A 27,739-nucleotide genomic window follows, 5' to 3' on the forward strand; every position below is an offset into this window, starting at 1 on the left:
GCCTTGAAGATGGATCCACCACGCCCCCTGGTGGTGGAGCTTCAACTCAGGCTTTGCCGGAGTAACGCGGCAGGGGGCCCAGCCTCTGGGGTGGAGTCACCTCCCACCCACACCCCGTGCTGTCCTCAAACTCCCAGGCTGACCCTTTCCTGCCCTCCCTCCTTCCCAGCTGTCCACACGCCCCCTGCCCAGCAGGCTCCAGGGCCCACGGGGCTGTGTGCTGGCTGCTCCACCTGTGTTTGGTGAGGGGCACTAGGGCAGTGCTGGCTGGCAGTGGGCACTCACACCTGGCAGGCCATTGGTCCCCCAGCACTGCAGATCTACCCCAGAGCAGAGCTCAGGGCTGCCCCCCGCGACAGCCTGAGCAGCCAGAGCCTCTGGGCCACGGGGGCTGCTGGCACCAGGAAACACCGTGCAGACCCGCACTGCCACTCGACCCGTCCCATGGGAGCCTGGGAGGAAAGGACAGCCACAGGACACAGGCCTGCCCATGGGCCGTGCGAATACTTCTCGGGGCTTTCTCGGCCGTTCTCACTTCCCTCCCGCAGTACCTGCCCTGAGGCTCACAGGGGTGAAGTCCAGGCGGCTGCCGCCTCTTGGCGCGGCCCCTGTAGCCCCAGAGAACGCCCAGCAACACAGGGCGACCCTCTAGTGGGTACAGATAGGTGGGGGCAACACGGCACCCGGGAACCCCCAGGAAGGGGCCTCTGTGACCAGGGCATCCGCCCCCACCCAGAACACACGGAGGGAAAGCCCGGGGGCTCCGACAGGACAGACGAGTGTCAGCTGGGTACTCCCGGGCTGGGCGGCACTGCCAGAGAACACAGCCAACAGCCCCCAAAGACGCCAAGGGACCTAGCACACACACACCTGGTGGTTAACAAGCACCCGGGGGGCAGGTGTGAGGGTGCCAGGGGACCCCACCAGCCCATCCCCAACCCCGTGTCCCGCCAAGGGCGCCCAGCAGGGGTAGCAGCGGGTGCCCAGGAGAGAAGCCCCTCCTGGCGGGGGCAGGGGCAGGGGGGGGGTTGCTGCTGCGAGGGTGAGGCGCACAGAGATTTGCGACCCTGGGTGAACCAGAATAGAACTTCTCGCAGCCCGCCCATAGCAGCTTCCCCAGCAGGCAGGGGTGAGGGACCCCCGTGCAGTCAGGCCAGCACTGGACAGGCACGTACACACAGGACAGGCAGTGGCGCGGACTCCAGGAACCTTTGTACCCGTCCAGCCACCCCAGCGGGGCTGGCAAAGAACATTCCAGACGGGTGCCCAGCTTTGACTTGAAATGCCCTCCCCAACCCCACACGCCCCATTCCCATGTGCCGTGAGCTCCAGCGGAGAACCACAGCCCAGGGCCACCTCAGCAGCTTGGCCAGGCAGGGTGTCGCGGGCTGCACGGCTGCCTGCTTGGCTCTGTCTGGGCAGAGAGTCTGTCTCTGGCGAGGAGTGCCTGGACCACGTGCCAGCCGCATACCCCCCCGCCCTCCCACGACCCAGACCCCCCCTTTTTTTTAAAGATTTATTTTCTGAAAGGCAGGACAGAGAGGCAGAGGGAAATATTCCCCTCAATGGTCCACTCCCCAGAGGGCCCCGGAGGTCAGGGCGGGGCCAGGAGCTCCATCCAGGTCTCCCACGCGGGGGCAGGGCCCAGCTCCTGGCCGTCTTCCACTGCTTCCCCAGGTGCAGGAGCCGGGCTGGAGCAGCCGGGACTGGGCCCAGCGCTCTGCCAGGGACCTGGGGTCCGGCCTCATGGGTGGCGGCCCAGGGGGGATTTCTTCAGTAAATGTTGTTTCTGGTTTCTTGATTAAACTTGTAAACCTAAACATTTTTTTCTTTCCAAAACTAAGATTCCTGAGCCACCAGCCCAAGACTGGAATCGTGTTTTTCCACTTGATTCTCCTGAAAGAGCTGACTTCAATGCCAGGACCCACGGCTGAGGGGCGGGGGCGCACTGGCAGCTGCCCGCCCCGCGTGCCTGGGAGGGGACCGAGGGTCCGGCCCACCCCTCCCTGGGGGAAAGCAGCTACAGATGGGAGCAGAAAAATAAACCCCGGCCCTTCAGCGAGGGAGGGGCAGCCCTGGAGTGGGGCCGCGGCCGGGGCCGCTGTCACTTCCCCGTGAGTTCCAGCACCTTCTTCACCATGAGGCCGATGCCGTCGTGGATGTGGTGCAGCGCGGCCTCACCCATGAAGGCTGGGGTGGTGACCACCTTGTTCTTCCCGTCCACGTGGGCTTCGTGTGCAGAGTCAGGGAAAACGCCGCAGGAGCCCGGCTCCCACACAGGTGCAGGCCCCTCGGGCCCCCACTCCCCTCCTGCCCCGGCCCCTCAGGCCCCCCACTCCCTCCAGCCCCGGCCCAAGCCAGACAGAGCCCGGCTCCCACATGGGCACAGGCCCCTCGGGCCCCTACTCCCTCCTGCCCCGGCCCAAGCCAGACCGAGCCCGGCTCCCACACGGGAGCAGGCCCCCTCGGGCCCCCACTCCCCTCCTGCCCCAGCCCCTCGGGCCCCCACTCCCTCTAGCCCCGGCCCAAGCCAGACAGAGCCCGGCTCCCACATGGGCACAGGCCCCTCGGGCCCCTACTCCCTCCTGCCCCGGCCCAAGCCAGACCGAGCCTGGCTCCCACATGGGCGCAGGCCCCTCAGGCCCCCACTCCCCTCCTGCCCCAGCCCCTCGGGTCCCCACTCCCTCCTGCCCCAGACCAAGCGAGACCGAGCCCGGCTCCCACACAGGCGCAGGCCCCTCGGGCCCCCACTCCCCTCCTGCCCCAGCCCCTCGGGCCCCCACTCCCTCCTGCCCCAGACCAAGCGAGACCGAGCCCGGCTCCCACACAGGCGCAGGCCCCTCGGGCCCCAACTCTCCTCCTGCCCCAGCCCCTCGGGCCCCCACTCCCCTCCTGCCCAGGCCAGACCAAGCCTCAGCTTTCACATGGGGGGGGGTGGGGAGGGAAGCAACACTCACCACGCCCCCGGCCCAGCCACCAGCCCCAGGGCCCCCCGCCTGGCACTGCTCACACAGGACGCCTGCTGGGTGGACTCCACGCACGGACATGAAGCTCAGAGCAGGCCTGGGTGTGTCGTGGGGACACTGTGCTGCCCTCCCACGCAAGGCCACGGTTACAGCTCCTGATGGAACAGGCCATGTGCCCAGGACCAGAGGTGCCCCCTGCACACCACGCACTGACCCTGCACCCCTAGAGGTGCTCCCTGCACACCACACACTAACCCTGTGCGGACCCCACACCCCAGAGGTGCCCCCTGCACGCCATAGAGACCCCATGTAGACCCCGCGCCGGGAGAGGTGGCCCCTGCATGCCACGTATTGACCCGGTGCCCGTGCACAGCAAGGATATGGTCACGTCCTTCACACAGTGCTTGGCGCCCAGAGCCTTCACGGCCTCCGCCGTCCCCGCGTGCGGCCACTTCCCCGCCTTCCTCCTGCTCATGGCCCACGGTGACCTCGACGCCTCTGAGCACCTTGGCCGCGAGCACAGGCGCGATGCAGCACAAGCTGGAGGGGGCAGACGGCGGAGACAAGTCAGGCCCCACGGGGAGGGGCCACGTGAGGCCTGTGGCGAAGGCTGCTCCGCTCACCCTGCACACGCAGGGCACTCACAGCACCTGGGCCCCAGGGCCCCGCCCTGGCTCTGGGGTGGCCCCAGGGCCCCGCCCTGGCTCTGGGGTGCTCTGTCCCCACACAGCAGCAGGTCACACAGCTGTGCCTCCCAGGCACACACATGTCCTTCTCCAGAGGGAGGCCCAGATGGGCAGCTTTGCCCCATCTCTTACCTCTGACCCGTGCCAGGACCCTCTGAAGCAGGTCCACGACTCTGCCGGGTCCCCCTCGCGGAAGCACTGCTCACACAGCGTACCCAAGGCCACCCAGAGCCTGCCCCTTGGGACCTGCTCTGTTGGTCCCCAGAGCCCACCCTGTTCAGCCAACACTGCTGGCCCCGTGCCCCAGGAAGCAGTGCCCCAGGAGCAGCGCTGCCCAGCGCCTTAGAGCTACGAGGGCGCCAGCACAGAGAGCAGGGGCCACCCCAGCACAGCAGCCCCCGGGTTTCACACTGTCCCCACTGCACCTGCCACACCCGTGTCCCAGTCCTGCTTTCACCCGTCTGGTCCCACTGGGCCCAGCTTCCGACAGATGCCGTTAAGAATGTACTTAGGCTGGCGCCGCGGCTCACTAGGCTAATTCTCCACCTGCAGCACCGGCACCCCAGGTTCTAGTCCCAGTTGGGGTGCCGGATTCTGTCCCGGTTGCTCCTCTTCCAGGCCAGCTCTCTGCTGTGGCCCGGGAGTGCAGTGGAAGATGGCCCAGGTCCTTGGGCCCTGAACCCGCATGGGAGACCGGGAGGAAGCACCTGACTCCTGGCTGCAGATCGGCGCAGTGCGCCAGCCATAGCAGCCATTTGGGGGGTGAACCAACAGAAAAAGGAGACCTTTCTCTCTGTCTCCCTCTCTAACTCTGTCAAAAAACAAATTAATCAAAAAAAAAAAAAAAAAAAACGTACTTGTCAAACACCCCACGATGGAAATGACTCCTGCTTGCTGACCCAGGCCAACTCTCCCCGTGGCCCCCGAGCAGGCAGGAAGCCAGCAGGCCGCAGAACCACGGGAGGCAAACGCCGCCTGGATCTGCTACGCCCGCCTGACCTCCTGCCGGGCTGTCCTGCACGGCACGGCGGGGCTGGGGGCACGCGCACGCCCAGTGTCGGCTCTGGAAGGAGGCGGCTGATTCTGTGTTCCCAGTGGACGCGGCGGCACCAGCATCTCTGGTCCACCGCGCACGGGAGCCGGCAGTCAGGCCAGTCACCAAGTGCTCCTCGGCTTTGGCGTCTGCTCACCGGGACGAGGGAGTGGCCAGTTCGGCCTTTCGTCCTCCTCCCTGGGGCAGCGTCCCCTGAGCCAGAGCCTCTCTCAGGGACAGGTCGCGTGGGCACCGTAGCTGCCAAGCAGACGAGTGCAGGAGGACACGGGCCACCGTCGACGGGGACGGTGGCCGGCAGCTCCTTAAGTGAACGGTCACACTGTCTGTGGACACGCAGGACACTGCCTCCACGCCCCACACGGCCGGGGCAGCCAATGGAGGCAAGGACACGCTGGGGATTCCGTGGGAGTCACTGGCAGAACCCACGCAGCACGTGACCACGGAATCGCGGGGCTGGAAGGCACCCAGGAAATAGTCAGGGGAAAGCCCCAGGTGGTCACGACTCATGGCGCACAGGCCCGCCCACCACGCACCCGATGGGCTTGCCGGCGCCGTGGAACTCCTTCAGGACACGCTCCACGTCGCGATGGACCTTGCAGTCCTTCCCATCCACAGCAAACGTGCTCCTGTCACGAGAGAAGAGGCTCTGGCGAGGCAGGCTCAGCAGCCCGGGACCCCCACAGCCCGCAGTCAGACCGGGAATGCAGGGGGCGGGGTCACAGGCCTGCTGCCAGGTCCAAACACAAGCGGCCTGAAGGTGCCACACGGGAGCGGGGGAGCCGGGCTGGGCCGGGCCCTCCCCAAGGCAGGCTCGGCAGATGCGATCTCTCCAGCTTCCCGCGGGGCTTCCATGCCAAGGCACCTGCACAGGGCGGGCGTGAGCCACAACTGACCGACCCCAATGCCAACCACCTCCACCAGGCTGCCGGAAATGAGCCAAGGAGGCCCAAGCTCTGGAGCTTGGCAGTCCAGGGGCCACTGCACCCCGCAGGACACCCCCAGCCAGCTCCGCGCCACCTGGCTGACTCCTCACCAGAAGCCCTGGAAAAGCAGCCACTTCAGAGGCTTTGGGGGCCGCCTCCATCCTGTCCCCACCAGCACCCCCCCCCCCAGGCCCTCTGAACAGCCCAGCCTCCCGCCGCCCACCTGGGGAGGTCGGCAGGAAGGGAAGCTGCAGCGCCCCCAAGAGGCAGCGTGCACCCGCACACCTGGGGGACGCACAGCGCACACCCTGTCCGTGCCTGTGCTGCGCTCACACAACCAGCAGCCCAGAGCCCGCTGCCTGTTCCCGCCAGGCGAGGTGTGAGTGCACTGCCGCTCCAAGGAGGAGCACTGGGCCTGCTGGAGCTCAGCGCCCAGCAGTGTGACCATCCTCCGGCCGGCCTGAGGCAGGACAGGGCTCCTGTGGAGGACGTGGGCATGGCACGTCCACACCTGGGCTCTGGGCAGCACGTGGGGAAGGGTGCAGTCAGCTCCACGGAGACCATGGGACCGCCGGATGCAGGGGCCGGTGGAGCATCCAGAGCAGCTTCGGGAAGTCCAGGGTTCCCCCCGCAGCCCACATGTGGTGGGCAGGAGGCCCACGGGAGGCGGGTGAGCAGCACTGGTGGCCACAGGACCATCAGGATGGCAAAGCAAAACAGGAAGCTACAAGCAGGGCACCGAGTCGGCTCAGGACCGGCCATGGGGAACTGCGGCGGGAGTATGGTCCTGAGGCAAGGCCCCACCGAGGCCACAGAGCCACAGGGCCCCCAGAGGCAGCCTCACGGTACTCACCCTCTGCCACAGCCACAAAACGAAGGTTTAGTCGCACCCCAGCACCTGAGCCCCACCCCCGTTTTCCTGAGTCCCGGTGGCTCCGTTCCCACTCAGTGCCACGCCCACCCCAGGAGGGCTGGCACTGGACACAGCACCGTTTGTACCCCGCAAGAGCTGGTTCCGGACACAGCATTGTGCCCACCGTGAGGGCTACTGGACACAGCACAGTGCCCACCCCGAATGCATGGGAAGGAGGCAGGGCCCAGAGGTATGTGAATAGGGTCTAACCCAACACTGACCACGTGGCCCTGGCCAGGCCCCTCGGGGTCACCAGCCAGCTGCTACAGCAACAACCCAAACTCCCTACCGCCCCTCCCCCTGCAGGGGTCTCCAGAGAACTGGGATCCACCAAGAACACACGCTCAGACGGCCTGGGAAGAGGGCTGCAGCATGGGGACCAGGATGGCCCTGCCCGCCTGAATGCCAGGCACCAACGCTAAACGCTCCCAGACCCCAGCCCTCAGGGGGCTCCCACGCCCACAGGGACGGCCTGTGTGCTCCCTCACACCCCTGTCCTAGCTATGGCCTGCACAGGAGACAGTGGGAAACCGGGAGGCTCGGACACGCACAGGTTCTTGGCAGCACCAAAGCCTCCGGGGAAGATGGCAGCGTCGTGGTTGGCCACACTGAGCTGGGCCAGGTCGGTGATCTTGCCTCGGGCAATCCTGGCCGACTCCTTCAGGACGTTTCTGGAAGATGCAGAGCCGGCAAACAGGGTGAGTACACGGGGGCCCACACGGGACAGCCCGCACACCACGGCCGGGACCAGGCAGGGTGAGCACGCGGGGGCCCACACGGGACAGCCCGCACACCACGGCTGGGACCAGGCAGGGTGAGCACACGGGGGCCCACACGGGTCAGCCCGCACACCACGGCCGGGACCAGGCAGGGTGAGCACGCGGGGGGCCCACACGGGACAGCCCACACAAACCACAGCCAGGACCAGGCAGGGTGAGCACGCGGGGGGCCACACGGGACAGCCCACACAAACCACAGCCAGGACCAGGCAGGGTGAGCACGCGGGGGGCCACACGGGACAGCCCACACACCACGGCTGGGACCAGGCAGGGTGAGCACACGGGGGGCCCACACGGGACAGCCCACACAAACCACAGCCAGGACCAGGCAGGGTGAGCACGCGGGGGGCCACACGGGACAGCCCACACACCACGGCTGGGACCAGGCAGGGTGAGCACACGGGGGGCCCACACGGGACAGCCCACACACCACGGCTGGGACCAGGCAGGGTGAGCACACGGGGGCCCACACGGGTCAGCCCGCACACCACGGCCAGGACCAGGCAGGGTGAGCACACGGGGGCCCACACGGGACAGCCCACACAAACCACAGCCAGGACCAGGCAGGGTGAGTACACGGGGGCCCACACGGGACAGCCCGCACACCACGGCCAGGACCAGGCAGGGTGAGCACGCGGGGGGGCCCACACAAACCACAGCCAGGACCAGGCAGGGTGAGCACGCAGGGGCCCACATGGGTCAGCCCGCACACCACGGCCAGGACCAGGCAGGGTGAGCACGCGGGGGGCCACACGGGACAGCCCGCACACCACGGCCAGGACCAGGCAGGGTGAGCACGCGGGGGGGCCCACACAAACCACAGCCAGGACCAGGCAGGGTGAGCACGCAGGGGGCCCACACAAACCACAGCCAGGACCAGCCAGGGTGAGCACACAGGGGGCCCACACGGGACAGCCCGCACACCACCGCCGAGACCAGGCACTCACACACGCAACCTAATGCCGCCAGCTCAGCACTTAGGGTCACCCCCAGAAATAAGAGCCCTAGATCTCTGCTGGAGTCCTCAGCCCGCGCCAAATCCCTCAGAACCCCCACGTTCAGGGGTCATTAGGGGCCAGCATCATGGCACAGCCGGTAAAGCCACCACCTACAACATAGGGATTCCACATGGGCACCAGTTAGAGTCCCGGCTGCTCCTCTTCCGATCCAGCTCTCTGCTATGGCCTGGGAGAGCAGCAGAAGATGGCCCAAGTGCTTGGCCCCTGCACCCGCATGGGAGACCCAGAGGAAGCTCCTGGCTTCAGCCTGGCCCCCAGCCCTGACCGTTGTGCCCATCTGGGGAGCTGAATCAGCAGATGAACAGCATCTTTCTCTCCCTATAATTCTTTCAAGTAAAAAGTAGATCTTTAAACAAAAAAAATGGTCACTTGGGACCCCAAAGCAGGCATATGGCAGGTCACAACACAGGGAAAGGGTGTCCAGCCGAGGGTCAGCCACGCACGACGATCCTTGTGGGACGGGGCACAGGCACAGCCTTGAAGAGCCAGGGGCTTGGCAGAGAAGGCAATGGTGAGGATCAGAGCTCCAGGCCACAGCTGCGGCCCCCCACCCTGCCTCCCGCTCTCGGAAGCCTGGCCGCTGTACACTCGGTCGCCCTGCAGTGCAGGCGCACAGGGAAGACAGGCGGGGCAGGGGCCGGCCTGTGCCTGCCACGCCAGGGCCACACCTGGTGCAGGACAGACGCTGCTGCCGCTGCCAAAAGGCATCCGGGGCCAAGAACCAGCAAGCAGCGCCTCCAGCAGCCTTGCTCAGTGCACCGGGCCCCGTGTCTGGGGCAGCACTGGGGGGTGGAGGGCAGCACTGGGGAGTGAGGGGCAGCACTGGGGGGTGGAGGGCAGCACTGGGGGGTGGGGGGCGTCCAGAGCCTCCAGCAGCCTCGTTCAATGCACCGGGCCCTGTATCTGGGGCAGCACTGGGGGGTGAGGGGGCGTCCAGAGCCGAGGCAACAACGTTCCCAACACAGACACTCGGCCTGGGGGAGTCACACTCACGGGGAGTTCCCAGCCGGGGGAAGCAGGGGGAGCAGCAGAGAGCCAGATAGCCCGCTCTCCAGGGTCAGGAGCCTCGCACCTGGTCTCGCTCCCAGCGGGCTGCCCCTTGGTGTGGTCAATCACGTGCATTTGAGGGACGTCCGGAGCAAAGATCTGGACCTCGGCCCCCCCTCGGCTCAGGTGCACCAGGATTCTGCGCCAGAGCAAAGCGGAGATGTCAGGCCCAGCACGCCTATGCACGCGTAGGCGCACCGTCAGTACGCCTGCGCACGCGTGGGCGCACCGTCAGTACGCCTGCGCACGTGTGGGCGCACCGTCAGTACGCCTGTGCACGCGTCGGCGCACCGTCAGTACGCCTGTCCACGTGTGGGCGCACCGTCAGTCAGGACTTCAGCCAGCTGTCGCCTGGTAGGGACAGAGCCACACAATGGCTGCAGCAGCAGCTCCCTTCACAAACTAGGGTTGGGGCCCGGCGGTACTGGGGCTGCGCCACTCATAGGTCAGCCACCCGCAGGCACCCTGACACCATCCTTGAGGGTCTGCCCGGGGCCTCACGCCGTTCCCTGGCCCCCGCCTGTCTCGTCGGCTCTTTCTCCTCCAACCCAGCTCAGTGAACTCTGCTGCTCTGCCACCTGGGAGCTCGGTCACTAGGCGACGGCACCAGCAGGCAGGAGGCCACGGCCACACAGGGCCAAGCCCAGGCTCTTCTGGGCAGCCTGAGACACGGTGATGGACACCCTCCAGGTCTGCTCACTGGAACCTTCTAGCAAACGGGAAAACTGGAGAACAAAGAGTCCACTGCATGACACAGCTGCTAGCACGTGTCCGGCTAAGCCGGGAGGGGCCACCGGCTCAGGCACTTGCAGCCATGGGAGATCTGGACTGTTTCCCGGCTGCCGCCCCGATAGACAATTTTAAAAACAGCATGTCCAAAACAACACTGGGACCAGCGTCACGGTGTACTGGGCAGTGCCACCTGCAACACCAGCATCAGACGGGCGCTGGTTCCAGTCCAGCTGCTCCTCTTCCGATCCAGCTCTGCTGTGGCCTGGGAAAGCAGTAGAAGATGGCCCAAGTGCCTGGCCCCCTGCACCCACGTGGGAGACCCGGGAGAAGCTCCTGGCTCCTGGCTTCAGCCTGGCCCAGCCCTGGCCGTTGCGGCCATCTGGGGAGTGAACCAGTGGATGAAGACCTCTCTCTGTCTCTCCTCTCTGTAACCCTGCCTCTCAAATAAACAAGTGAATCTTTAAAAAAAAAAAAAGTTCATAAAAACAGCACATGACTTCATGCCACAGGGCCTCGCTGGGTCAAAAAGAGAAAAAAAATGCAAAGTGGCCGGGGGCGATCAGCTCTCTGGCGCGGGGAGCACCCGCAGGAGGGGTGGTGGAGGGCCCGGGCCGGACGCAGCCGGGAGGGGTGGGCAGGCCCGGGCGGACGCCGTCGGCCTTTCCAGCGGGAGAGGGGCGTGGACGACGCGAGCCCCGAGTGCCCGGACTTACGCGGATGCCTCGTGGATCTCCGTCCCGTCGTAGACCCCGCAGCCGGACAGCACCTGCGGGGGAGTGGGCGCTGACTGGGGGGGGGGGGTCCCGACCACGGGCGGCGGGCGCTGACTGGGGGGGGCCGACCCCGGGCGGCGGGCGCTGACTGAGGGGGGGGGTCCGACCCCGGGCGGCGAGCGCTGACTGAGGGGGGGGTCCGACCCCGGGCGGCGGGCGCTGACTGAGGGGGGGGGTCCGACCCCGGGCGGCGGGCGCTGGCTGAGGGGGGGGGTCCGACCCCGGGCGGCGGGCGCTGACTGGGGGGGGGGGTCCGACCCCGGGCGGCGGGCGCTGACTGAGGGGGGGTCCGACCCCGGGCGGCGGGCGCTGACTGAGGGGGGGTCCGACCCCGGGCGGCGGGCGCTGACGGGGCGGGGGGTCCGACCCCGGGCGGCGGGCGCTGGCTGAGGGGGGGGGTCCGACCCCGGGCGGCGGGCGCTGACTGAGGGGGGGGGGGGTCCGACCCCGGGCGGCGGGCGCTGACTGAGGGGGGGGGGTCCGACCCCGGGCGGCGGGCGCTGACTGAGGGGGGGTCCGACCCCGGGCGGCGGGCGCTGACGGGGCGGGGGGTCCGACCCCGGGCGGCGGGCGCTGGCTGAGGGGGGGGTCCGAGCCCGGGCGGCGGGCGCTGACCGGGGGGGGGGGGGGGTCCGAGCCCGGGCGGCGGGCGCTGAGGAGGCGGCCCCAGCCCCGGCCCCGGCCGCCCGCACTTACCACCGCGACCTTCGCCCCGCCGCGCGGCGCGGAGCCGTGAAGGGCCGCTCGCGGGGCGCACGGAAGCCGCAGGCGGCCCGAGGGGGACACGAATGCGGAGGCCGCCGCCAACCTCGAGGCAGCCAGGCCCCGAACAGCCGCCATGGCGTGCGGGACACCGCGACCTAAGGTCACCCGCGGCTCAGGCAGGAGCCGCCAACCTGCCCGACCTCAGCTCGCCGGAGGGCGGGCCCGCGCCTGCGCAGAGCCGCCGTGGCCGCCCCGCCCCTCCCCGCCCCTCCCTTGAGCGCGCTGGTAGGCGGGCCGCCGTGGAGGCCCCAGGCCCCGCCCCACCTGTCCTAGCCCGCGAGCGCGCTCGCGCCTGCGCACAGAGCCGAGTGGTGCCTGGGGCAGCGCCTGCAGCCGACGCGGTGGTCTCCGCAGTCCACCTGTCCCCCTCGCTGTCTGCGGGGCCCCGCGCCATAGTTGCCCGAACCCGATTCCATCTCGAAGCTCGGCCGTCCCTTGCCGGAGCCTGAGGTGCGGCCCAGCGAGGAAACGGAGACCCCCGCCCCGCGTTGAGGCCACGGTGGTAGCGGTCAGTAGTCCTGTGGCCAAAGTTACGACCTCGCAGTGACTGGGGACCGCGAGGCTCGGAGACCCCGCCACTGGGCCGAGAACCCTCAGAGGCAGGGCCACCCGCAGGGTCCGACATGCTGGGGGTCCTGGCTGCCCCACATCATGTCCGAGGAGGGGTCAGTGCCGACTGCCCTGGACAGGTAGGCTCACGCAGAAGCAACCCACAGGGCACCGCAGCGACTCCAGGCCCGGGCTCTTCCTCCCTGAGCGCCAGGGGCTCCCCCTGCCCGCAGCATCACCCCCACCCTGGCCCACGGGGAGGGCGCACCACCCACCCCCAACCCTGGGCCGGGAGCGCCAGCAGAAGCCGGCCTGGGAGGGAGGGTGCCACCCTGGCCGGAAGTGCTCTCACTCCGCTCTGTACCCTCTGAAGAACCCTAGAACCCAGAGTTCATTGACACTTTGTTAAAAATATAAATAACTCCACAGATAAAAAAAACCCGAGTCCAGAGAGGCGAGCCAGCGGCCCCTCCCAGGGTGCTCCCCGTGGGGCCGCCTGTCCAAGGCCCTCTACAGCCCCAGCCCAGCCCCCAGCAGGTGCAGCTCCTCCTCCCCCTCCCCCTCCCCCTCGGAAGCTGCTTCTTCCAGGCTGTGTTTCAGGCCCCGCTGCTTGGAGACTGCCAGAGTGTACTGAATGTTGTAGCGGTTCCAGTCACAGCTGACGGCACAGGTCCGGTCAGCAGGGCACAGGCGACAGCACACGGGGTCAGTTGGCGGAGGCACACCGGGCGAGGTCAGAACAGGCAACAGCACAGGACATCAGGTCAGCACAGGTGATAAACCACCTCCCACCCCATCGTGGACCCCAGCCCTCCCTGCCCCTGACCAGCACGGACAATGGGACAAGAATGTCCCCACCAGCTTCCTCCTCGCCCCTCCCGCGAGGCTGGGTTCCTACCCCTGCCCCTGCTGTGAAGGCCCCAGCCCAGGTCAGGCCACGTGGCTGTGCGTGCCCTCGGTCAGCACCCAGGAGAGCCACAGCTCCAGCACCAACACACGGCCAGACAAGGCGGCCCAAGGAGCGACCCGCGGGACGGTGTGCCTCTCCTCCAGAGCCCTGGGCACCTCAGGCGAGGCACCCGGCTTCCTGCACTGGGGGAGACAGGGCCCAGGGGCCCTGAAGGCGTGACACGTGGGACGCCTGGTGGGCACTCAGCCCGGCTCTGCTGGCCTGTAGGGCCTTGGAGTGCTGGGAAAGAAGTGCAGAACCGCCACGAAGCACGAGGCTGGGAGCACCTGCACTGGCCAGGCTCCGCCCCAGGTGCCTCTCCAGGCTGTCTCCATCCCCACCTCCAGCTGTGCAAACCGCTCAGCGCAGCCACACGGCCCCGACCCGAGAGGCTGAGGCCACCTCCAGCTCCGGCAGCTGCCACTGGCCCGTGAACTCGGCCTCAGCCTCAGATACGGTCAAGTCCCTCAGATCCCACCTGTGAGGTGTCTGTGCCCCTCCCCCACCCCCGGTCAGGCACAGGTGACACCTGGGGCATCTCTGCCCCTCCCCCCACCCGTCACGCACAGGTGACGGCTGGGGGGGGTCTCTGCCCTCCCCCCACCCAGTCACGCACAGGTGACGGCTGGGGGGGCGTCTGTGCCCCTCCCCCCACCCCGTCACGCACAGGTGACGGCTGGGGGGGCTCTCTCTGCCCTCCCCACCAGGCACAGGTCACGGCTGTGCGGGGGTCTCTGCCCTCCCCTCCCCCCCCCCCCCCCCCCGTCATGCACAGGGGAGAACAAGCACTCTGACACCCTGGGGGACGCAGGGCCGAGCCCCGGACTCACAGCCTGGAGAGGTCGTCCAGGTGGCGCTGGATGCTCCTCTGCAGGAACTGCACGGCGGGCAGCAACGCCCCGGCCCTGGGGAGGCGGGGAGGCGCGGGCAGTGGGCTTCCGGGGACCGGGCGCGTGCAGCAGCGCCCCGGCCCTGGGGAGGCGGGGAGGCGCGGGCAGCGGGCTTCCGGGGACCGGGCGCGGGCAGCAGCGCCCCGGCCCTGGGGAGGCGGGGAGGCGCGGGCAGCGGGCTTCCGGGGACCGGGCGCGGGCAGCAGCGCCCCGGCCCTGGGGAGGCGGGGAGGCGCGGGCAGCGGGCTTCCGGGGACCGGGCGCGGGCAGCAGCGCCCCGGCCCTGGGGAGGCGGGGAGGCGCGGGCAGCGGGCTTCCGGGGACCGGGCGCGGGCAGCAGCGCCCCGGCCCTGGGGAGGCGGGGAGGCGCGGGCAGCGGGCTTCCGGGGACCGGGCGCGGGCAGCAGCGCCCCGGCCCTGGGGAGGCGGGGAGGCGCGGGCAGCGGGCTTCCCCGGGGGCCGGGTGTGGGCGCGGGCTGGGCCAGACGTGCTACCTGGACTTCAGCTTGTGCCCGTGCAGCAGGAGCAGCCTCTGCGCCCACGTGAGGTAGAACTCGAGGTGGCGGGACGCTTCAAAGGACGCCGCCAGGAACCGCAGCACCTTCTCCACGTAGAGCTCAGGGAGGGAGGCGCTGACGACCTCAACTGCAACAGGAGGGGCCGTGCTCACCCGGGCCCACGTGCTCACCCGGGCCCACGCCGTGAGCAGTGGCCGCTCCGCCCACCCGCCCGCCCGCCCGCGGGCTCACTCTCATCCCAGGGCACCGCCTCCAGGGCCTCCTGCACCAGCGTCTGCTCGTTGAGCCGGAAGGCCATGAGGATGGCTTGGGTGAACTCTCGCCGGCGCAGGGCCTCGCGGATCCGCTTGGGGGTGACGCTCGTGTCCAGCTCAAAGGGGTCAAAGAGCATCTGGGAGTCCAGGGAGTAGAGGAGGAGCCCCTCGGTGGTGGTGGCCGCCCAGCAGCGCCCTGCGGGGTCAGGCACTGAATCCTGGCGCTCTGAGTCCCCATGGCCCACAATGCCACAATACAAGAGGGGCCCGAGGCACGGAGCCTGCTGGCGGACTCTCCCAGAGCCGCGCCGCACACGGCACTTCCATGAAGGGAGGGCTTCGTGGCGTCGAAAGCCCCATGGCCTGTTGCAGCCACAGACGACAGAGGCCGGTGACCGTGGCCGTACCCAGGCCATCCTGAGTGGCAGGAGCAGGCGGCCAGCTGGGTCTGCCCCCAGCTGCGGTCTGCAGGCGTGCCAGCTCACGCAGCACCATGGTGGCAACCACACTCCCACCCCTGTCTCCTGCTGCAGCGGGAGAGCCTCTGCTCAGGGCGCCCCTCTCAGCTGTGCGGTGCCGGGGGGGCTCGGGAAGCTGCCCACCAGGGCTCACAGCACCACACGCTGGCCTGCAGCCCACTCCGGGACCACCCCTGTCCCTGGGAGGAGAGGCCCCAGACACCCGAGCCGGGGGCTCACCAGTAGGAGAGAAGCGCAGCGAAGTCACCCTGATCTCAGGCTTGAAGTGCCGAGAGCTCATGTCCCCTACGGAAGAGCGAGCGGAGGACCAGGCAGCCCAGGTCGCCCACCACCCCCAGCCCAGCCTGCTGGCCCGCCCTGCCAGCCACGGGGCCATCACCCATGTCGGGCCCGTCCTGCCTGTCCACACAGAGCGGCTGGGCCCTGCGCAGGGCTCCCCCATCCCGAGGGCACACAGCCAGCAGACTACCCGCCGGCTCCGGGACAAGGCCCCCGCCCGGCACAGTGCCCAACGCCAGCAGAGAGAGAGGCGCTCCCGAGTGTGGCTGGTGGAGTCCCCGCACCCCCGACACCCGGCTTCCCACACTTCCGTGGAGATACACACGCCCTCGGAGCCTCTCGGGGGCGTCTCAGCCCTGAGCCCCGAGCCCGCACCGCAGACTCCCCCCCCCACACACACACACTGGCTGCGGGAGCAGAGGGAGGGGCAGCAGCACCCCAGCCCCCAGCGCAGCACCCGTGCAGTCCCGCCACCTGGGCAAGGCGGGCGGGGCCTCTGCTCACCTTTCTTCACGCCTGGCAGCGGCACGGCCACGCCGTCCTCGCCGGCATCCTGATCGATCAGTGCCAGGTTGCCAAACTCTGTCATCTTCCTCCGGTTCAGAAATTCCTGAGAGCAGAAGTCATGACTGCCCAGTCGTGTCCCTGACCCCGGATGAGCCCAGCCCTGTGTCCAGACACAGGCTCGCTCTCGTCCCCTCCAGGCCTGTCCCGGCCATGCAGCACCAGCAAGCTGGCACATCGCCAAGGATGCTGGCCCCAGAAACCCGAGCAGCAGAACGCCTCGCCTGCGGAGGCGGAGCCTGTGAACCCTGGGAGCCCGAGCGGGGGTCTGCAAGAGTGGTGATGGCACTGGCCGGGAGCTCAGCCCACGCGTGTGCAGGACGCTGTGCCAGCGCAGGGCCCACCAGCAGCCCCTGTGGTCACACTGCCCCTGGCAGGGCGTAAGCATGCGCCCTGCACCCCAGCCCAGCATCAGAGCCGCCTACAGCCTCGGCTCCTGCATTTCCGGCAAGGCCCCGGACCTGGCGCTGGCGAGCGGCCACCCGGGCTCACCTCCATGGCGAGTGGCCGCCCGGGCTCACCTCCATGGCGCCCTGCAGCCTCGGCTCCAGCATTTCCCGCAGGGCCCCTGACCTGGCGCTGGCGAGCAGGTGGCCCAGGCTCACCTCCATGGCGAGTGGGCCGCCTGGGCTCACCTCCATGGCGAGCGGGCCGCCTGGGCTCACCTCCATGGCGCCCTGAGCCTCAGCTCCTGCATTTCCGGCAGGCCCCCAGACCTGGCGCTGGTGAGCGGGCCGCCCGGGCTCACCTCCATGGCGTCCAGGGAGAGGTTGCTGGAGATCTCAAACTTCTTCCTGAGAATCTGCTCTCGCACGTGGTAGATGCACACGAACTTGGACATGCCCCCCGCCAGGATGCTCTGGCCGTCGGCAGAGTAGCACAGCGTGGTGAAGGCCCTGGGGTGGGGAGACAGGGGCTCAGCACGGGCTCCTTGGAGGGGACCCCACCCCGGCCCCTGGAAGGCAGACGCCGCCTCACCAGGGCGCCCCCAGGCTCCCTGCCCTCTGGAGACCCTTCAAACACCCAGCCTCCGCGCCGTGGTCTCTGCAGCCACGGGGGCAGCGCTGCATCGGGCACGGAGGAGGCTAGGGAGGGAGCTGCCGGCCGCCTCCCCCCACCCAGAGCCTCTCCCTGCAGAGACCACTAAGCTCTGTGGAAACCAGGAACCAGGCCCTCGCCACACAGTGGGCTCCAAACTCAGGACACTGGCCTCAGACCAGGCAGACGCCCAAACAACGAGGGGGAACCAAAGACAAACTGGCCAGCACCACAAGTTAAACTTGTGCAGATCAAAGACCCCCACCGAACACGTGAGGACGGCTCATGGCCTGGGCCGCTGCCTGCACACAGGAAGACGCGACTCGGACGGGAGGGGCGGAGGGGACGCCTCTCCCCAGAGGACATAGACACGCACTGAGCACGTCCAGCGTGCTATATCACCCGGGGAAAAACCAAACAACTCCAAACCCCAGCCCAGTGTGGGTGAGGAGGCTGCGGCCACCATGCACGCTGGCTCTCACTCAGTTCGGACACAGAGCCCCACGGGGAACTGGAAACGGGGGCTGCGGCTGGGCTCAGGGCTTCCCCAGAAACGGCCCAGCGCTGCTGAACCCCCTGGTATTGCCCAGCGCATGTACCTGGGCTCAGGCCCGGCTCAGGCGCCACACAACTCCCCATGATGAGGGAATGGCGGCTCCATGTCCGTGAAGCAACTGAGCACTGGGACACAGCATCGTGATGGAGAAGCGGACTCCTGCCTCTCGGACGTCAAGAGACAGCTGTGGCTGCCAGGCTCACGGCCAAGGCGGTGCCGTCAGCAAGGCTGCTGGGAGAGCTCGGGCCCTGGGGCAGCGCGTGGAGACAGGGCTCAGAACCCGCAGGCCTTGGCAGGCCAAGTGGGGTGGGGGCACTCACTTGCCCTTGGCCGAGTGCTTGGCTGTGATCTTGTCCAGCTCCTTCCTGCCCGTCTTGAGGTCGTGCCTGCCCTCGATGGAGCCCGTCTGCACGGCATTCTCAGGGTCCCAGAAGGTGATCTGCGCGTTCAGCGTGGCCACAGCCAGCTCCGCACCATCAGGGCGGAAAGTCACAGCCAGAGCTGGTAACAGACACGGGGGCTCAGGCCTGGGCCCCTGCCCCAGGACACCGGCTGCCCCTGCAGGCAGGAGGGGCTGCAGTCCAGTCGGGTACGACTCCGCACAGCGTGGCCCAGGCTGCGGCACACACGGGCAACAGGGTGGTGACAGGGCAAGTCCCCCAGGTGACAGCAAGGGCTATCTGAGGGGAACGCCAAGCCCTGCAGACGCTGGACTGAGTGAGTGCCCCGCCTGGCTGCGGCAGGCACGGCAGGAGCAGGGGACCCACGGCACCCAGGCTGGCAGACTGTGCGTGGGGACGCAGGGTCGTTCAGCTCTGCCATCCCTGGGCCCACAGCTGTGAGCCAGCATCACCCTGCAGCCAATCCAGAAGGCTCAGCTGCTGGCCCTGACCTGGACAGGAGGCGGCCCAGCCCGGCCCGGCCTAGCCCGGCCCGGCCCGGCCTGGCCTAGCCTGGTCCAGCCTAGCCCGGCCTGGCCTTGCCCAGCCAAGCCCAGCCTGGCCGCCTCGTGCCCCAGAGTGCCCCCAGGGAGGCCATGTTCCTTCTTTCCCGGCCCTCGGGTTCAGGACCAACAAGCACAGAGGCAGGGGGCGTCTGTGTGCCAGACAAGGCCAGGGCAGGACGACGGCTGTCTGCACTCACCATCAGAGGTCAGCGCCAGCGTCTCCTTGGTCCTCCAGCTGTCATACATGTCCCACAGGCGCACCGTCTTGTCCCAGGAGGCGCTGGCCAGGATGGACTTCATTGGGTTAAAACACAGGCCACTGATGGGCCCCTCATGGCCAGACAAAACCTGCAGCAGTGTGGGGAGCAGAGGTGAGGGGGAGCGACCGGCGGCCAGGCCAGAGCCCTCCTGGAAACAGCCTCCCCCGGCCCCTGAAGAGCCAGCCCTTACGTCCAGGAGCCTGCCCGTCTGCATGGACCACACGAAGATCTCGAAGGAGTCCTGGGCCCCCGCACAGACGATCTCCCCACTCGAGTCCACAGCCACACAGGAGAACTGCGTGGGGCGCGGAGACGTGAACGTGCGGAAGTTGCGGTACCTGTCGGGGAAGGGAGCGGACGCAGGTCATTGGGGCGGGGGACACGCAGCGCTCTGGAGCCCCCAGCCCCGCGGGGACAGCAGTCACCTGTGCAGGTCAAAGGCACGTACGGTGCCGTCCATGGACGAGGTCACGATGACGTAGCCGGTGGCAGTGAAGGTCACGCCTGTGACTCCACTCGAGTGCTCCGTGAAAGTGACAAAGCAGAAGCCACTGAGGGTGTTCCACACCTTGACCTGGGTGGGAGGGAGAGGGAGCGGTGAGGGGCGGGCAGGCCAGCCCCCCACCCGCCCCATGCCCAGGGCCACCCTGGCTGCAGGCCACTCTGCCACCGACCCCCTCCGTCTCCCAGGTGCTCCCAGGAGCCCACCTTGCCGTCGTCCCCGCCGGTGACGATGTACTGGCCATCGGGGGAGTAGGCCAGGGACACCATGCTGTTGAAGTGGCCCTGCTGCTTCAGCACGTAGGACTCGCTCTGCCACTCCCACACCAGCAGCTGGCCCAGGCCTGTGGCACAGGAGGGCTGGGCACACCCGCTCAGCAACCCGGCACCCTTCCCACCTGGCACAGGCCTGAGGGGACAAGTGGGGAGAGGCGGAAGGAACAGAGTCCCTCGCACAGGGTCTCCACGTGACCCCAGCACTGCTGAGCGGGCTCAGGGTGGAGACTCCGCCCCCCAGAGGCCAGGGCCAGGGCTCCTTCGAGAACGCCCCGACAACAACTCCAGCAGGAAACCCACATGGACTCAGGACTCGGTCGCGACTGTTGTGGAAGTGTCTCTGATGTTCCCTGGGCACAGCCGCTGGCTGCCCACCCACCCTGGCGCCGAGGGTCTGCGGTGCCCCCACACACTTTCCCAAGGATGCTCCGTCTCTACAACCCGGGACGCACCTGAGCAGCCAAAGGCAATCCAGTCCCCAGTGCTGTTGATGGCCACCGAGGCGATCCTCTGATCTGAGATGCTGGGCAGAGAGCACGGCCGTGAGCAGACGGAGCGTCCAGCCGGGCCGGGCTCAGGGCACAGGGCACCCTCCCCGCGGAGCCTCAGTGCGCCTCTCGGGCCATGAGCAGACGGAGCATCCAGCCGGGCCGGGCTCACGGCACAGGGCACCCTCCCCGCGGAACGCTGCGCGCAGTGAGCCTCTCAGGCCGTGAGCAGACGGAGCGTCCAGCCGGGCCGGGCTCACGGCACAGGACACCCTCCCCGCGGAGCGCTGCGCGCAGTGCGCCTCTCAGGCTGTGAGCAGACAGCATCCAGCCGGGCCGGGCTCACGGCACAGGGCACCCTCCCCGCGGAGCCTCAGTGCGCCTCTCGGGCCGTGAGCAGACGGAGCATCCAGCTGGGCCGGGCTCACAGCACAGAGCACCCTCCCCGCGGAGCACTGCGCACAGTGCACCTCTCGGGCCGTGAGCAGACGGAGCATCCAGCCGGGCCGGGCTCACGGCACAGGGCACCCTCCCCGCGGAGCGCTGTGCGCAGTGCGCCTCTCGGGCCGTGAGCAGACAGCATCCAGCCAGGCTGGGCTCACGGCACAGGGCACCCTCCCCGCGGAGCGCTGTGCGCAGTGTGCCTCTGGAGCCATGAGCAGACGGAGCGTCCAGCTGGGCTGGGCTCACGGCACAGGGCACCCTCCCCGCGGAGCGCTGCGCGCAGTGAGCCTCTCAGGCCGTGAGCAGACGGAGCGTCCAGCCGGGCCGGGCTCACGGCATAGGGCACCCTCCCCGCGGAGCGCTGCGCGCAGTGAGCCTCTTATCAGCTTCCACGTGGTGTCAGAGAAGACGCAGATGGCCGTGACCAGGGACTAGGGGTCCCAGCTCTCAGGACAGCAGGGACACAGAAACCACAACCCCGACCCCAACCCCGGCTCCTGGGCAGGGCGGCCACGGCAGCCAGCACCGGGGCGCAGGGCCAGGGCGTCGTCGGCCCCAGAGCCCTCACTGCAGGAGGCAGGCATGGCTCAGCCTCTGCCCACCCAGCACGGAGGCCTCGGCGCCCCAGACACCCAGTGAGCAAAGACTCACCTCAGGGAGTGGATGAGGTTGAACTCCGGGAGCTCATGAAGATGGAAGATTCCAGAAGCAAAGCCAGTGACCAAGAGGTGGATCTTCTTGTGATACGCCGCAGCTGTCAGGTTGTTAAAATCGCCCTCTTTATTGAAGAAGTACCTAGCAGGGAGGTGGCATGGTGGGAAGAGCCACGGAGCCAGGCCAGTCTCTCCCCTCCGGCTCAGGCCCACGGCCACCTGCGCACTCTGCTCCACCCCCAAACTCCAGACCCAGGGAGCCTGTGAGAGGGTCTCCCCCCACTGGCTGACCCTGAGCCAGAGGCAAAACAGGCAGCAGGGGAGGGGAGAGCAGGGCCTGCCCTTGGGAGGGCCCCCCGGGGCCTTCCTGCCTCTCCCCCACCGAACCCACTCACACGGATGTGACCCCAGCAGCACCTCCACCCCCACCCTCCCTCCCACGTCTCCTTCACAGCAAAGTGGCGCCCTGCCCCCTCCTGCCCCTGTGCCCCTCGGACAAGTGACCGACTGGAGACAAACCTCTCACCAAGGCCGGCGGGCCACTCTCCCCACAGTTCCAGCTCAGCCGGCAGCCCCTCCCGGAACCTGACCTCATCCAGATGGGACCAGCTGCTTCCCAGGGCTCCCCACAGGAGCTCAGACTGCTGGCTACTCCTCCCCTCTGCAGAGCCCCGCACCCACAGCCCAAGAAGGATCCCACTCCCCCCACCCCCCCACTCCCCAGCAAGGCTCTCATCCGAAGCTCAGAACCCTCCAGGACAGAACTGCCGGTGACGCCCACTGCCGCCTGTCACCCGCGTCCCTTTCCCCCGATGGGAGGAAGCCACAAAGGGCAGATGACCTGTCCCCAGCCGCTGGAAGGGCCCAGCAGACCACGGGCACCCAGTCCCTGCTGCCTGCGGGAGTCCAGGCTGGGACAGACCATGACAGGCACAGCCACCCACAGCCCACTCTGGGACAGCTGCTCGGCTGAGCCCAGCTTGGAACGTGCCTGCTGTAGGCAGCTGCGGAGCCTGGGGAGTGGGATTCAGCCCACCCAGGCGAGCAGGGCCAGAGGAAGCACGGGCGACTCCCCGCTCAGCACGATGGCCCTGAGAGCCAGGGCGGGGGGCCACAGCAGCCCACACCCCAGCAGGTCCACTCAGCCCCTCCCCTGGGTCCTCAGTGTTCCCCAAGAGGCTGACGATCCCACCCACACCAACCAGCACTCAGGCTGGCCAGGCCACAAACCCACACCAACCAGCACTCACGCCGGCCAGGCCACAAACCCACACCAACCAGCACTCACGCCGGCCAGGCCACAAACCCACACCAACCAGCACTCAGGCCGGCCAGGCCACAAACCCACACCAACCAGCACTCACGCCGGCCAGGCCACAAACCCACACCAACCAGCACTCAGGCCGGCCAGGCCACAAACCCACACCAACCAGCACTCACGCTGGCCAGGCCACAAACCCACACCAACCAGCACTCACGCCGGCCAGGCCACAAACCCACACCAACCAGCACTCACGCCGGCCAGGCCACAAACCCACACCAACCAGCACTCACGCCGGCCAGGCCACAAACCCACACCAACCAGCACTCAGGCCGGCCAGGCCACAAACCCACACCAACCAGCACTCACGCCGGCCAGGCCACAAACCCACACCAACCAGCACTCAGGCCGGCCAGGCCACAAACCCACACCAACCAGCACTCACGCTGGCCAAGCCATGAGGGCTGCTGGCATCTCCCGGCCCCCATCCCCCCACACAGGGACGGGGACCTCAGGGCGCAGGGCAGGGTCTCAACATCCCAGCAGCCAAGGTTCTGGGCCGAGACCCAAGTCTGTTCTCAGTCCGCTGGGGACGCCACACCCAGGTCCCCCGAGGCAGGAGACCCCCCAGGCCCGCCACACGAGACCCCGCCTCCCGGACCTACTTGGCCAGCCGCGAGTACTTCACTTTTCCTTTCCGCTCCTCCTCCGGCGGCGCGGCTTTCCCGCGGACGGTGGTCTCCCGCGCCCCCTCGTCCCCCTCGTCCCCCTCCTCCTCCTCGGCTGCCTCTGCCTCCCGCTGCAGCAGCTCTGCCTTCCAGCCCGCAGGGGCCTTCAGCCGCAGGCCCTCGGGTGGGGTGTCACAGTGCCACACGCACAGCGCGCCGTCCTGGCTGAGCGAGTACAGCTGCAAGGGGAGCACCGGTGGGGGTCTGGGTCCTCCGTCCGCTCCATCCCACCAAGGCCCCTCCCAGAGGCAGCCAGGGCCACCGTTACCCCCAGAGAGCCCAGCGGCAGCGCAGCCAGCCCGGGGAAGGGCTCTCAGCACAGACGTACATCCAGGCTGTTGGACTCGAAGAAGCAGGCCACGATGGCGTCCTTGTGTCCCCCGAGGGCGTAGTAGATGAGGTTGTCCCAGCGCTCGGCTCCGAACACCCAGGTGGACATGTCTCTGCTCCCAACCACGAAGCACCTGGAGCACAGGGGATGGCGTCACCCTGCGTGGCGAGCGAGGGTGCGGCCAGCCCAGAACAGCCGTCTCCCTTCTGCGGCACCAGGACCGGGGCCCGGCTCCTCCCCGTGGCCCCCAGATGCAGCCTGGGGCGTGCAGCCAGGGCCCTGGGGGCCTGGCACCTGGCCACACACCACTGCCCGCCTCCGATGCCCATCCCCGCACACAGCCCCACGTGACGGACGCAGTAGGGCTGAGAAACAGCCAGAACAGGGCCAGTCATGGGGGAGGGGCACGCCACACTCAGGGGCTCTCGTGCTGACCACGGCGGGGACACCCCCGCCAGTCCCTCCTCACTGAGCCCAGAGCGTGTGCTCTGGTTTCCAGGGCAGAGCAGGCCCAGCCAGGACCCAGCGGCCCAACGCTGCGGGCCGCGCTCAGACTAAGCAGAACCTCTGGGCAGGGGGCCAGCGCCTCCCGGCCTCACTTGGAGTCGTCAGTCCAGTCGATGCACGTGGTCTCGTCATAGGGCCCGAAGTAGGTCTTGTCCAGGACGAACGCGTTGAACTCTCGCTTCCTCCCGGGGGCGTGGTACATCTGAGCTATGTTGCCCTTTGTGACGACAAACTTCCTGCATGGGAATCGGGGACAGTCACCCTGGGGGCCACCCCCAGACGACAGCCCCCACGCCCTCCACCCGGGGCTCTGGCGTCGCCCGTCCCCCGCAGGACGACGCCCGGCTTTCTGCTCCCAGGTCACCAGCGCTGGACGCTGACCCCACGCCCGAGTAGGTGGCCTCTGACCAGAGTCCCTTACCTGCCGTCGGGGGAGAAGCAGACGCTGTGCACGGAGCCCTTGAAGTGGAAGCGGTGCAGCACGGACCTGCAGACCAGGCTGACCAGCAGCGCGTCGCCCCCTGCAGGAGGCAGAGGAGACGGCCTGTGGCCACCCCAGACCCCACCCGCCACGCAGGCCCCTCCTCACCCCTGCGCGGGCAGACAGGGGCACGCGGCGGAGCGCACCCCCGGGGCCTGGGTTTGGCTCTGGCCTCTACAGTCCTCTCTCCCCCTGCACCCATACCTTCGTCGACGATGATGGCAAGGCGGCCGTCCGGGGACAGCCCCACGCACTTGACGTTGTACCGAGTGGCCAGGGGCAGCGTTTCAGACTTGTTGCTGAGAAACAAAAGCCACACAGCGTCGTGGGTCTCCCCGCATCAGACAAGGAGCCCGGCCCGGCCCGCAGCCGGCTCTCCACACCACGCCCTCTGCAGGAAGCCTGGCGAGACCTCGCTACCCCAGGAGCACCGCACGTTACCCCAGGAGCACCGCACGGGTGTCCCACAGAGGGGCTGCCCGGTGACAGCGCGTGCGAGGCTGTCACACAGGTGGAAGACACTCTCTAGACAGCTCTGAGATCTGACCATCACTTCCCAAACGCCCCTGGCGGACGCGGGGTCCTAACTTTGGAAAGCCCCTCGCTCCCTTACCGAACGAAAGGGTCATGGCAGCAAGAGCCGGCGGCCAGGGCCCCGGCACCCAGCACACACAGGTCCGGGACCCCAGCACACACAGGTCCGGGACCCCAGCACACACAGGTCCGGGACCCCCGGCACACACAGGTCCGGGACCGCCGGCACACACAGGTCCGGGACCCCCGGCACACACAGGTCCTGGTCCGCCGGCGCACACAGGTCCGGGACCCCCAGCACACACAGGTCCGGGACCGCCGGCACACACAGGTCCAGGACCGCCGGCACACACAGGTCCGGGACCGCCGGCACACACAGGTCCGGGACCCCCGGCACACACAGGTCCGGGACCGCCGGCACACACAGGTCCGGGACCCCCGGCACACACAGGTCCGGGACCGCCGGCACACACAGGTCCGGGACCCCCGGCACACACAGGTCCTGGTCCGCCGGCGCACACAGGTCCGGGACCCCAGCACACACAGGTCCGGGACCGCCGGCACACACAGGTCCGGGACCGCCGGCACACACAGGTCCGGGACCGCCGGCACACACAGGTCCGGGACCCCCGGCACACACAGGTCCGGGACCGCCGGCACACACAGGTCCGGGACCCCCCGCACACACAGGTCCGGGACCGCCGGCACACACAGGTCCGGGACCGCCGGCACACACAGGTCCGGGACCGCCGGCACACACAGGTCCGGGACCCCCAGCACACACAGGTCCGGGACCGCCGGCCGAGCCCCCACCGCCGCCTGACCGCGCTTACTTCTTAAGGTCAAACACGGTGACCCTGTTCCCCACAGGGCTGAGGACCGAATTGCCATCCCGCGTGAAGTTCAGGTTTCCACGCCGGTAAACTGTGCCCAGCAAGTTTGAAAACTGAGAAGAAAATAAATTTGAAGGTGTAGGTGAGGCACGCGGGCCACCTGCGCACGGAAGACGGGGTGAGCCCGGCGCCCCCACACCCAGGCAGCCGTGCGGAGCACCGCACCCACCCCGCACCCAGCTCGGGGAACACCGCCCCGCGCCCACCCCGCACCCAGCTCGGGAACACCGCACGGCGCCCACCCCGCACCCAGCTCGGGAACACCGCATGGCGCCCACCCCGGACCCAGCTCGGGGAACACCGCACCGCGCCCACCCCGCACCCAGCTCGGGAACACCGCATGGCGCCCACCCCGGACCCAGCTCGGGGAACACCGCGCGCCCACCCCGCACCCAGCTCGGGGAACACCGCACCGCGCCCACCCCGCACCCAGCTCGGGGAACACCGCGCCGCGCCCACCCCGCACCCAGCTCGGGGAGCACCGCGCCGCGCCCACCCCGCACCCAGCTCGGGGAGCACCGCGCCGCGCCCACCCCGCACCCAGCTCGGGGAGCACCGCGCCGCGCCCACCCCGCACCCAGACAGCGTCACAGCCATCCTCGTCCTCACTGCCCGACCACGCACCCAGCAGGGCGCTCCCGGGACCCGCGGCCCGCGGGGAAGCGGCTCCCGGCCTGCGCGCTCGCAGCGCCACGCGACCCGCAGCCGATCCCGAGGCCGGAAAGGCGGAGGCCCGCGGCCCCGAAGCGACCACCGCCCCCGTCCCCGGCCCCGCGCCCTCCCCGGCCCCGGCCACGCGCCCTCCCCGGGGGTGAGGAGCCGGCGCCGCAGGGGCGCTTCCTCCCCTCAGACCGCGGCTCCCGGGAGCCGCCGTGCCCCGGGCCGTCCCGCTGGGCCCGCGGGGAGGCAGGGCCGCAGCAGCCTCGCTCACCCGGTACGAGAACTTCATCGCCGCGCCTCACACGCGTGCCGCGAAGCCGCGCCGCCCGACTTCCGGGACCAGACCGGGCCCGGCTCCCGCGGCGCGCACTTCCGGGGCGGGCACCCGCGGCCGGCAGCCACTGCGCTCCCAGCGGCCGGGGAAGCGGACCCGCCCCGCCCCAGGCTCCGCCCCACCCTCCGAGGCGGGGCCTTGCCGGAGCCCCGCCCCAGGTTCAACCCACCCACCGAGGCTTGGCCTTTGCCCAGGCCCCACCCACCGAGACGGGGCCTTGCCGGAGCCCCGCCCCAGGCTCCGCCCCACCCACCGAGGCGAGGCCTTGCCGGAGCCCCGCCCCAGGCTCCGCCCCGCCCGCCGAGACAAGGCCTTTGCCGGAGCCACGCCCAGGCCCCACCCACCGAGGCGGGGCCGTGCCTGTACCCCGGCCCCGGCCCCGCCCGCAGTCCCGAGCCGGACCCGCAGGTGCTCCCGGGGCGGTCTGAAGCTGCGGGGCCGCATTGCCAGGGAGGATAAGGAAGGGGCCCAAGGAGAACGAGACCCGTAGGAGGCTGAATCCGCCCCGGCCGGCGGCAGGGGCCCCGACACCCGTGCTAGCCCCCGTGGGTCCTCGGGCTGAGAACCTGGGGAGGCGGGCCCGGGGCCGGGTTACAGCCGCCGCGCACCGGACAGCTGCCCCGGGTCACAGCCCGGCGAGCGCAGGGACCTGCGGGTGCTACCGTGGCCACCCGGCAGCCGGCCGGGCATCTCCGAGAACACTGACAGC

At 69.0% G+C, this 27,739-nt stretch overlaps 2 protein-coding genes across 2 annotated transcripts; both read right to left on the reverse strand.

Moving 5' to 3' along the window:
- Positions 1 to 1,502: 1,502 nt before the first annotated feature.
- On the reverse strand, positions 1,503 to 11,820 carry GATD3 (glutamine amidotransferase class 1 domain containing 3). The gene is given in 8 exon segments (XM_062204539.1): positions 1,503 to 2,233; positions 3,349 to 3,423; positions 3,425 to 3,506; positions 5,240 to 5,332; positions 7,094 to 7,213; positions 9,413 to 9,526; positions 10,833 to 10,885; positions 11,589 to 11,820. Coding segments are annotated over 8 exon segments (810 nt in total). The 5' UTR covers positions 11,733 to 11,820; the 3' UTR covers positions 1,503 to 2,104.
- A 739-nt stretch (positions 11,821 to 12,559) lies between these two features.
- On the reverse strand, positions 12,560 to 27,056 carry PWP2 (PWP2 small subunit processome component). Its single transcript, XM_062204526.1, has 21 exons — positions 26,968 to 27,056; positions 25,977 to 26,089; positions 24,814 to 24,908; positions 24,550 to 24,649; positions 24,221 to 24,364; positions 23,619 to 23,754; positions 23,228 to 23,469; positions 21,300 to 21,443; positions 20,169 to 20,239; positions 19,648 to 19,784; positions 19,365 to 19,513; positions 19,130 to 19,277; positions 18,877 to 19,027; positions 18,054 to 18,234; positions 16,888 to 17,035; positions 16,080 to 16,185; positions 15,516 to 15,581; positions 14,795 to 15,013; positions 14,540 to 14,690; positions 13,986 to 14,060; positions 12,560 to 12,864 (listed from the first exon to the last, which is right to left on the reverse strand). The coding sequence occupies exons 1-21, from the start codon at positions 26,983 to 26,985 to the stop codon at positions 12,717 to 12,719; spliced, it is 2,742 nt and encodes a 913-aa protein (XP_062060510.1). The 5' UTR covers positions 26,986 to 27,056; the 3' UTR covers positions 12,560 to 12,716.
- Positions 27,057 to 27,739: the final 683 nt, after the last annotated feature.

Source organism: Lepus europaeus, chromosome 2 (assembly GCF_033115175.1).
Source record: "Lepus europaeus isolate LE1 chromosome 2, mLepTim1.pri, whole genome shotgun sequence".
Classification (NCBI taxonomy): Eukaryota; Metazoa; Chordata; class Mammalia; order Lagomorpha; family Leporidae; genus Lepus; species Lepus europaeus.